The 11,537-nt window shown below is 43.4% G+C and overlaps 1 protein-coding gene across 1 annotated transcript in view; it reads right to left on the bottom strand.

Annotated features, from left to right (window-relative positions):
• Nucleotides 1–9,140: 9,140 nt before the first annotated feature.
• The window catches only part of DIAPH3 (diaphanous related formin 3), a 528,414-nt gene continuing 526,017 nt past the window's right edge, over nucleotides 9,141–11,537 (bottom strand). The window contains exon 26 of the mRNA XM_004707907.2: nucleotides 9,141–9,640. Within this exon, the coding sequence (XP_004707964.1) occupies nucleotides 9,378–9,640 (263 nt within the window). The 3' untranslated portion in view covers nucleotides 9,141–9,377. The remainder of the gene's footprint in view (nucleotides 9,641–11,537) is intronic.

Below are 11,537 nucleotides of genomic sequence, written 5' to 3'. Positions count from 1 at the left end.
ACAACTACAGTATGGCCCATACCTTGAGACGGAGGAGGATCTGGGCTGTGGACACGGACGTGGAGAGGCGGGATGGAGAGAGTCCTTGTTTGGAAGGGGAATCCCCTTCCATAAAATCAACTGGTAGCTGCTTCTCAGGAGGTTTTTTTCCTCCCTTCTTTGCCTTTTTTCACTAGACCTGGCTGGCTTTCTCTCTAAAAAAAATAGTCTGTCAAATGTGGTCAGCTGTTGGCATTTCCTTAACTGTTTCCTAAAGGGGTTTACTAAATTATCAACAATATCGATAACATGGTTAACCAATTCCTTATCATGATGATTCTTTCCTAAAAACTCTTTCTTAGGACTCATGCTTTTTTAAATCTAAAAACAATACAAAAAGCCACAAAACTAAGAAAATTATAGCAAAACACTTGGAACACAGCTGCAAAGGGTTTAAACAACTCATACTAACACCGCCAACTAACGAGTGACCGAAACATGAACTGCTTTTGTTTACAAAATCCACGTGCGTCGGGTCAGATTCTGATGTCTTGTTTGAGCTTGGACGCCAAATTTTCTCGACATTTCATGTGGCAATCCGATTAGGTTGAGGACTGATGCGGTCGAGTAGCCGGGTTCTACTGTATAGTCAGTCTCTGTAAGTCTGTTGTCCCTTGCTCAAGCCTCTGAAGACAGAATGAATTCCTTTTTTCCATATGAACTTGACGGCAGCGATTCAATCCCTGTACATCCTCTCTTCCCCGGAGACATCATCAGACCTGCTGTGGCTCTCTCCTGTTTCCAGCCCTCTCCGTAGAAGATTCCAGCTCCCTGCACCACGTAAGAAAGCGCCCACTATGATCTCATGCTCTGTTCTCTACTCTTGTAACACAGCCGGGCACGTGGTCTCTGTTCTCACCACCCTCAGTCAGAGCAGGGCCGGCCCTGCTGTGGGGGGCACGACCTTGGAGGTGGTTGCTGTTCACACTATGCAAAGGAACCACACATCCAGATGAACAAAGACAACAAGACCCGGGGCCCATGGACTTGACTGCAACTGGAGATAGCACCCAAGCACAGCTCAGGCAAGGCCTAACGTCTCATTTCTAAAAGTTAAGAGAAGTCAAAGCAATTCTCACTGATATGAGAGAGATAATTCTTGGGACTGAATCGATCCATGGTTGCTATTTTGAAGGATGCATAAAGCCGGAGAGGGCTGCGTTGTTACTCAAGAACAGGCCATTATCCCGTATGTATTGCTTTTTCTATCTGTCGTTCACGTTTCTACTCGGAGTCTTTTATATGGTATTTTGAAAGTTCCATTATGTCTTGTCTCAGGAAAGGGGAAAGGAGGAAAGGGACATTGGCCCAATGTTTGTCCTCAACACTAAAGTGTAAGTAACTGCGTGTAGTGGTTACGAGTTGGGAATCACAAGATCAGCAGTTTGAAACCACCAGTGGCTCTGAGGGAGAAGATGAGGCTTTCTATAACCCACAGGGCCAGTTCTCCCCTGTTCTATAGGGTCACTATGAGTTGGCATTAACTCAATGGCAAGAGTTTTTGTTTTGTTTTTTGAGTGAATTTCCTCTGTAGGCCAGGGCGGTAGTGATAAGGGTGTTTAGATCGAAAGAATTTCAAAGACTCCCAAACACAAAATCAAAAACGGACCACCACTGAATCTATTCTGACTCATAGCAACCCTCCAAGACAGGGTAGAAGTGCCCCTGTGGTTTCTGAGACAGGAAATCTTTATAGGACTAGAAAGCCTCATCTTTCTCCCATAGAGCAACTGGTGGTTTTGAACTGCTGACCCTGTAGTTAGCAGTCCAATGTGCTACCCATTATGCCACCAGGTTCCTTAAGGGAATATAGAATCCCTCTGTCTGCTGCTTTCCACTTTTTTAGATCAGATGGGAGCTAAAATGCAAATCGTGTCACCGAAAGAAAGCACTTCATTGCTGCCATCCACCTAAAGGTTTAGCTATCGCGAGAGGCGCCAGGAGGAGTCCAGCTCCTCTGGGAGGCTGGCGTTGACCAAAACCAAACCAAAGGCTGCTTTCCTCATGCCGGCCTGGAGGAGTGCACAAGTAACGGTCCTCCTAAGTGAGGTCAGCCCACCTGCACAGGGCACCTGGTCTCCACAGGCATGGCTGCCATTCTCAGAGGCCACGTGCTTCTTTGTGCTTAGCATTGTCCTTGAAGTGTGGCTATTCTTCTGTAAGTGGGGCGTCCTTTGGCTAATCAGACAGCAGATTAGCCAAAGCTACTACAGCATATCAAAAAACTCCCTTTCCAGGCCAAGTCGTGAATAAAAAAGTGCCTGAGAGCCACTCTCCGCAGTGGCTGCTAAGATAAAGAACCATGAAAACTGGGTGGTAATTGATGGGTTGGGTGAATACATAGTATTTCCTACAATATGCTGGGTCTCAGACGTTATTAAGAATGAGGCTGGACACTTCTTGGTGAGGTCCTTTGATCTGAGAGGACTTCAGTATTCACACTGTAAAGTGAGATGTCATATTCGATCTAAGAGAGGCAGTAGAAAACATATGGATTGACTTCCAGGACATTTTAATGAAGATTGTGGCACTAAAAAAAAAAAAGAGATTTGTTTTCTTCAGATCAGCAATTCTTTATTTTAGGGAGAGGCCATGGAAGGACGAGAGGGTAACGGATACAGGCTGTAATTCAGGGGGGTGTTACAAGTAAGGTCAGGCAGGCCAGAATGATGTGTGTGATCACGTTAGAAATATCACCAGATTCCTCTGGGAGTTGTAAAGGGGCCTTAATTCTTGTCCTGCCAAACATCCTGTAATAGTCTGGTGAGGTTTTATTTATTATCATAGTCAAATTGGACTCTCACGCTCTGGGTAGACCACGGGTGCAGGCTGTCAGTCGCAGCTCCTACAGCCACCAGTGCTCTCGTTGGGCGTCCAGGAAGGGGAGGGCTCCAGAAGGGAGCCTCCAAAGACAATGCCGAGTTCTTTAGGCTGGAGAGGTGCCTGTTGGCTGCTATTAGGCACCTAGTTGGTTTTGCGTTGAAAGGGCCAATTGTTTGTGTGGGATACAAGGCAAGGCGACCAATATCCCATTGTAAAAAATCACACTTCCTTGGTGGGCTAGACACTCTGATTGTTGCCTGGTTTTGATGTATTTTCATAGAGGTGCTTTACATATGTTGAGCCTTGAACAGAAATAATTACAAAGGCTACATATACGAGCATTTCTAATTACTGCATATGCATTCACAATTATATTTGCCTTCACACGTTATCTAGGGTATCAAATTGAATTAAATATGAAATAAGCAGTTGCCATCAAGTTCGTCCATGGTGACCTTGTGTGTTCGAGTCAAACCAGGCTGATTTCCTATGGTGATTTTTTTTTCCAGGGGATCCAAAAATAAATTGGTGGAAAAATGGAATTTAAAAATAAAGGCAGTTCCCCCACGAACCGTTTGAAGGCCTCTCACAGATAGCCATGCCTTTCTCCAAGGCACCCTAGGTGGGCGTGACCCTAAATCTTTCAGTTACCAGCGGAGCAACTTCACCATTTGCACCAACCAGGGACTTCAAGTTTCAATATACCAGACCAAAACCCAAATCCCAAGCTCTCTGCCATCAAGCCAATCCGTACTCATAGGTTTCCAAGATTTTAAATCTTTAATGGGAGCAGACAGCCTCATCTTTCCCCTGTGGAGTGGCTGGTGGGTTTGAACCGGCAACCTTGCAGTCCAGTGCTCACATGATAATGAGAACACAATCTCTTAAGTTAAATATGCACATTAGTTAATATGACAATCTTTTAAAAAATTATGCAAATATTGATCTATTCTCCCAAAATCTGTGTGAAGAAAGAAACAGACACTTTGGCATAATAAATAACTGAAGTATACATGTCCGAGAACCTAGGCCTGCACTAAGAAATAATTCACCTGAACATTCCTTTTGATGTTTAATCTAATTATTTTATTATAGCTTCTTTATCGTAGCCCTCCTGACCCTCAATCATACTTAGTCAAATTTCTACATAAAATACTATGATTAGATCAGTTCTCACTGGAGAGTTAGCTTTAAAATATATTCTAGTAACTAGTAGTTAGAAAATAAAGATAAAGGAGAAAATTTTCGAAGTAGGTCTATTATCCAAGCTAATACAGGACAAAGGTGGCAGGAGAATGGAAAGCCTCACGCTTTAAATACTGAAAGAAAAAAAAGGGGGGGGGGGCTGGGAGTAACATAATAGAGACTGACTAAAATACTTTTAACTGTTGTAAAAGATAATCACCTGGCTGGAAGAGATATTCCTAAATTTGGGCTTTCTATTTCATCATTAGAATGGCTTTTCAAAAATTAAAGTTTCTAAATAAATCTATTGTAATATAATTCTGTGTGACATGGAAGAAGGTCGGTGACACTAAATGTAAAGAGGCAGTATATGGGATTTTGAAAACATTTTTGGCCAATGGCTGAGATTTATAATTGGACAGAGTGAAAACAATCTATTATTTTAAGCTTTCCGAAACCAAGAGTCCCATTAAATTCCTGACTCTTGGAGACAGCTCATGGGTGGGCAGTGTTGAAGCTAAATATGATGCTCAGATATAATTAGCAGAATAGGAGACAAAGAAGCCTCTGTCATCAAAGCCTAATTAGGGTCATGGTTGCCGCTGGTTCTATTGTAACCCCACTCCCAGCTCAGGTCTAGCGTTAGCCTTCCTCCTCATAATCACTTTTAACAGCAAAAGTCTATTTAGGAATAATGAATTTTAATTGATGAAGGTTTTGTCCTTTTCATTTTATGGGGAGATTTGGACACAGTTCGGAAATGCTATCCAGTCTCTGTGGTTCTTTGGCAACTCCGCTGTTGTGAGCAAAATGGTTTAACTATTTGGCCCTAGGACATATTTTAAGAACACTCATGCCTGGCAAGGGCATTGAACAGCTACCATTTAGCAATTCGCCAGACAAAAATAAATAGAGTCACTGCCAACCACAATTTGTGGATCCCAATTTTTAAAATAATTAATGTGAAGCAAAAAGGAATGGGATGCCATTCTTTTGGGTTTTCAATAAAATCAGCAGTTTATAGATTGGAGCAAATTTCTTTCCAAAGGCATCCAATATGTTGCCCCCCCCCCCCCACACACACAATATTTAATCATGTGTCCCCAATCCACATTTAGTTACCTATAAGAAAGCTTAATAAGATGAAGTCTAGAATAACTGCCTTTTGTAATCTACGATTTGGCTTCTAAATACAAAAGTCAGCTTATGGTATTTTCAAACAAGAATGCATTGTCCAGGGAATGATCATGTATAGCTGAAGTGCAGTGAATTCCTTAAAGTGACATTCCTTGCCGTCATCTTGGTAATTCCCATGAATGACTCTGTTCCTGAAGGGTACAGTAAGGTGGAGCAAGACACAGATAGATTATATGATCAAGTTGTGGATGATTCTTAACGGGGTTCGTTGTGATTGCCATCCTGCTGGGTATTAAATGAACCATTTCAGAACGGGATGGGGATTTCACTACCATTAAGAAAGAAGAGCCAGGAATGAAGCACAAGCCTTGGACCTCCTCGATCCAGAGATACAAACAACAGAGGAGTGGCAGAGGACCACAGAAGCAGAATCAAGAACCTAGGCATGAGACAGAGTGGTGCACTCCCCAGCTCAAACAGCAAGTAAAGGCCAGTGTCTTCTGTCAGGAGGCTGGCTTGTGGAGTAGGGTGCCTCTAGGCACTTAATCGGAGGAACTGGGTCTGCTGACATGTGAAACCAGAGTCAATTGCTTTCAGGCTGAGGCTTATGGTGGAATGGCATGCCCTTTGGGCATTTATTGGCAGCCCTAGGAGAGTTGTGTAACATGGACTCAGCAGGGTAGCAGCAAGGGAGCCATGTGGCTGAGAAGCCAAAGACCAGGTCTTCTTCAGACATGACTGAGAAGAGCCTGTCTTGTTTCAATAATTGTGTTCTGAGCATCTGCAACCTGTTTACTTCCTTCGGAAAAAACCCCAGTCATGCACATGTTCTATGCCTTCTATGGGACCATTGCAATGGGAGGGACAGCTGGTGTCAGAATTGATAATGTTGGAGGTGAAGGCATGTCTGACCTCAGCTTCTGAGGAATGGCCTTGGGCAGCGAGGCTGAAAGCGGTGGTTCTCCCCTTCCCTCTTGTGTAGCTGGAGGCGGTCAGATACTCTTGCTCGCCTCACACTTTTTACAACAGCCACAAGAACACTTCAAAGTCTTTATTAACTCTTTTTGCATAAATAGCATGCTGATGACTAAAAGCATTTTGGAGCAACTTGATATAGATAACTGCATTTTCTAGGTTCACAGGAGAATTTTTAAAATTATATTTAATCATTTAAAAAAATCATTTTATTTGGGGCTCGTACAACTCATCACAATCTATACATGCATCCATTGTGTCAAGCACATTTGTACATTCGTTTCCCTCATCATTCTCAAAACATTTGCTTTCCACTTGAGCCCTTGATTTCAGCTCCTCATTTTCCCCCCTCCCTCCCCGTTCTCCCCTTCCTCATGAACCTTTGATAATTTAAAAATTATTATTATTTTGTCGTATCTTACACTGTCCGACGTCTCCCTTCACTCACTTTTCTGTGGTCCATCCCCCAGGGAGGAAGTTATATGTAGATCCCATAATCTGTTCCCGCTTTCTACCCCACCTTCCCTCTACCCTCCCGGTATCGCCACTCTCGCCACTGGTCATGACGGGATCATCTGCCCTGGATTCCCTGCGTTTCCAGTTCCTATCTGTACCAGTGTACATCCTTCGGTCCAGCTGGATTTGTAAGGTAGCATTGGGATCATGATAGGGGGTGGGGGTGGGGGGGGGAGAAGCATAATCATTTTATTGGGGGCCCGTACAACGCTTCTTACAATCCATCCATTGTGTCCAGCACATTTGCACATTTGTTGCCATCATTATTCTCAAAACATTTGCTTTCCACTTGAGAGAATTTTTATATGAAGAACTGAAATGATGCTCACTTCCTCACATATAACTACTAGATGTTTCTGTTATTTTGCTTAAATGATTTAGAATGCTAGTGAACAAAAGGACGGACACACAGGCATATGTAATTAGATTGTTTCCCTTTTAAAAAAATTATTTTCTTTGGGAAAATAAAACAGACTTGTTAGCAGCAGGTTTTTGCTTTTGGACAGCTCAATGATCGCTTAGCTGTCCACCTGTTCTTGCCAAATTCTCCACACTGGCAACAGAGTCAAGGCAGGGGGCTCTCGCTGGCTCTCTAGCCTGGCTGCAACATCCTCTGGGGAGGGCAGAGTGGGTCAGATGGTTTCCAGGGGGCCTTTTACCTGCTCCTGCTAGTGAACAAATTTTGTTGGCTCAAAACACAAAACTGTACCTCGTCTGCTCCCAAATTAAAGGTCATTGCTACCGTTTTCGTATACACTTGACTGAACACACATTTGGAGTTAAAAAACCCAGCTAACCCTCCACCCCACGGCTGAAGAGGGAGTGATTAAGGAAATAACACCAAGAGAAAATGCATAGGCACAGAGCCTCTCGATTAGTTGCTTTGTGTTTTTTTCTCCCCAGCTGAAGTTCTCCAAGTTGCGGGAGTTCCGAATTGACGCCCGTGAGAGAAAGATAGGGAGAAGGAGGGCAGTTCTTCCCCTGTGGGTGCCCAGCTGCTTAGCCTCTGCTTGCCCCAGGCTGCTGGCCTTCCTTCCAGAAGGTTGTCCTTGAGCTCCTGCTGTTAGAGACTCACAGGCCCACAGCCTGGTGTCGGGGCATCCCTGCCATCTTCTGCTTCTGGGAATGTGTGTCTCGCTTTCCTGCCTGTGCCGGGCCATCCTCGGTGCATGCTCACAGACCCCGCGCTCCCAGAGTGTTCGGACTTCGTGTGTCCAAACTGTCTGGCTGACTTTACGTTTTGTTTCTGAAAAGCCAAGTCTTCCCCAAGTCACTTTAGGACTAGATCCCTAGAATTCTTTCCGAAACAAAAGGACCCTGCCTGGCTGTCTGCTTGAATGTGTAAACATCCTTCACCCTGCTTGATAGGTTTAAAACGTAAATGAATAAATGTGTTCAGGGGAGTGAGAATTGCAACTGGAAGGGCAAAATGCACACTTCAGCTACCTGTACAAAGACAATTTAATCCCAGGTGCTACGAGAACACTGTCCCCCACTGGCTATAAACAGGACATATTCTTAGTTCTAATTAATTAACTTTATTAACTCGGAGCTGAAAGGAGGTGGCAACTTAAACAAGGAAATAAAAAGCAGTGGGACTCGTCAGACTAGTTCCATATAACTGCTTTTTACTGACAGTAAAAGCACAGCCACTTACTTATTACGCGTAATAAAGCAAAATAGATGCTTCGGAAGACCAAAGGCAGTTTACACACCGAATACACTAAGAAAAACCCAAACCAAAGGCACCCCTTTTCTCTTCATCCAGTGCAAATGCAAGTTTATTTTGCTTGATATAGAATTAAGAGTGAAGTTATCCCAGATGAGGTAAAATACTGACCTCTGCATACGAAAACCTTCCTCGGCCCATACATGAAGATCTTTGTTAAAAGTTATGGATTGTCATAGCAAAGAAGTTATGATTCTATTTACGAACTCAACAAAGCCAGACATTTGTTATCTGGGAAGTTCCAGAAACAGCGGTTGCATTCAGAGTCAGAATTACGTGGGGGAGACGAGCGAGCGCTCTGGCTTGGACTCAACCTGTCAGCGGCACCGTAAGACAGCCTACAGTCACATCACCGGAGAAGCCCACCCCACACACATCCTGCAGACAGCGTGTATACATTCCTACAACGTCGTTCTTGGAAATGTGCTCAAGGACTTTAGAGTCTCCCGCACGATCGACTGAGCTTACCAGTCCTTTCCTCAGAGAGTTGCATGGGTTTGCTACTAAAGTGGTGGCTCGTTGATTCTGATGAAGGAGAAACATGAGCCCCTGCAAATAATATACTTAGATAAGTAGCAAGGCGTGAGGCTGATGATTTGACATTCATTACTGTTCAAAGTAGTAAAGTTAAAAAAATACAGCGACTTAGAAAGATGCTATTTGCTTAAGGACACATGGCTGAGCACATGGCCACCTACCTGCTCTCCGCAGCATTGTGTGCAATTTAAGCCCCAGATATAGCACAGATGAATGCCAGCAGGCAAAAAAAGCATTAGCGCCCATTACAATCCTCAGCAAGTCAAAGCCTCAAGTACGTGGCAAAGGCCTTGCAATCATGTATTTAGCTTTACACTTCTAATATATATCATAATTTAGAACAATATAATGTCACTTATATAAAAGCAATTTTTTCAAGTGTTATAGCTGAGAGCATGGATTTATTTTTGGCCTAATCATTTTTTACCAGTTTAATTTATAAAGCGCGTAATCTTGCTAGCAGGGCTTCAATTTCAGGAGCTAATTCGTTTTTAGAAACAGGGCCAAGAAGTTCCATTTCCTCTCTTCTGTCGCTTTCTCCATTACAGGCTTCCTCCTTCTCAACAGCCTTGGTCCTCCCGGTCGGCGGAATGGTGTCTACATTACAATTAAGCTCCTTGGTGACCGTGGTCCTGGTTGAGTTGCAACTGATTCTGCGGTGTGGATGTGACCCTTCTGTTGGCGGCACTTTCTGATTTTCTACAGTAAGGAAGAGAGAAACATAAAACTCACCACAGTGCAAACCAAGACGTTTATGAAACAAATTTAAAACACTTGTCCGCAGCAGAACAAGTCCTCTTAGACTAAACTGGAAAACAAAAGAAAATACAACAAACAATTGCTCTCTTCAACCGAGTCAGGTAGATTTAAAAGAAACATGCAGCAGTGAAGAGTAAACTAAAATCAAATGGGTGACATCTTCATCGGAACTGATGTTCATTTTCTTCTTCCTGTGTCCTGGAATGCCTTTCCCATGGCTTTTGTCATGACATGGACCATATTTCACTCAGGTCTCTGTTGACATGCTATCTCCCTAGAGAAGCCTGCCTTAGTTAAAGCCTGCCACTTAACTAGCACTCCCCTTTCGATGACTTGCTATATTCTTTTGCCCCTCACCTTTTCCACCTGCCCTCCCATGGACACGCATTTATCGGTTCAGTCTCTTCACTAGAAAGAGCTGCATGCTCTATGGGAGCAGAGCTTTTCTTTTAAAGATCGGTGTGTCCCGGGGCCTGGAATGGCACCCGGGCACAATACCCCCTTGGCCAGCAGTAGACTCTGACTCAGGTGGACTTGGTGCGTGTCAGAGGAGAACGGTGCTCCACTGGACGTTCAGTGGCTGGTTTTTCAGACGTGGATCACCAGGCTTTTCTTCCGAGGTGCCTCTTGGTGGACTCTAACCACCAATTTGCTGGTTAGTAGTCAAGCACATTAACTGTTCATGGCACCCAGGAATGCTGTGTGCAAAACCAACTCAAGCTCACTATCAATGAGTCCATTCTGACTCACAGTGACCCCAGAAGACAGAGTAGAGCTGCCCCTGTGAGTTCCCAGACTGTTAACTCTTTATGCCAGTAGAAATCCTCATCTTCCTGCTGAGGAGGAACTGGTGGTTTTGAACTGCCAATCTTGCAGTTAAAATCCCACTGATAACCTCTATGCCACCAAGCAGCATTCAATAAGTATGTGTGGGGTAAAGAAATTATTTCTGTACTCTGTGATGAAGATAAACATTACTTTGAATAATAACAACATTAATTTCCCATCTGTAAAAAGCCCAGGAGGAGTCTTTATAATAGAAATGTAACAAAACCAATGATTTACTTTAAAACACTGGTGCTCAACCTTCCTAATGCCGCAACCCTTTAATACAGTTCCTCATGTTGTGGTGACCCCCAACCATAAAATTATTTTTGTTGCTACTTCATAACTGTAATTTTGTTACACTTATGTTTTCCGATGGTCTTAGGCAACCCCTGTGAAAGGGGCCGCGACCACTGGTGGAGAACCACTGCTTTAAAAGAAATATTAAGCGAATGTGGCAGGCAAATTGTTAAACCTTCCTAGCAAACCAGAATTTTCACAATTTGTCAAATATAAACACATGTGCATATAGCTGTGTACATGTAAACCTGTACACATGTCTCTATTAGTAAGGGACAAAGCTCACGACTTGTTATGGCAATAAGGAGAGAGCTAGAATTAATGGCTCTGGTGGACCGACTTTCCCAAGGAGCACTAGATTTGGTTTGGTTTGTTTGTTTTTCATTAACTGGTTCTTATTTCACAAAATCTTAGAAGTGATCTCTTCTGCAGATCTGAAAACTGAAAAAAGACACCTTTGATATTCATGTAACCTTGAACAGGGCTGGGAAATGGCTTCGACAAACTTGACATGACATTTAAAGTTTTTTGGTTATTCACTGAGAGATGTTCCATTATCCCAATAGTAATGGCTCTGGAGCACAAGCAGTCACTCATGACAGTGTATTTTATGTGAGTGTTGAAAATTCCTACCGAAAACAGCTTGTACATGAAAAGGTGGCTGCTGAAGATATTTACTGCACTGTCATTTCCTGGCCAGGGGCTTCCCGTG

This window comes from Echinops telfairi, unplaced genomic scaffold (assembly GCF_000313985.2).
Source record: "Echinops telfairi isolate 266 unplaced genomic scaffold, ASM31398v2 ScPeMD7_11;HRSCAF=52, whole genome shotgun sequence".
Taxonomy (NCBI): Eukaryota; Metazoa; Chordata; class Mammalia; order Afrosoricida; family Tenrecidae; genus Echinops; species Echinops telfairi.
This window is presented reverse-complemented; position numbering and strand designations above follow the sequence as displayed.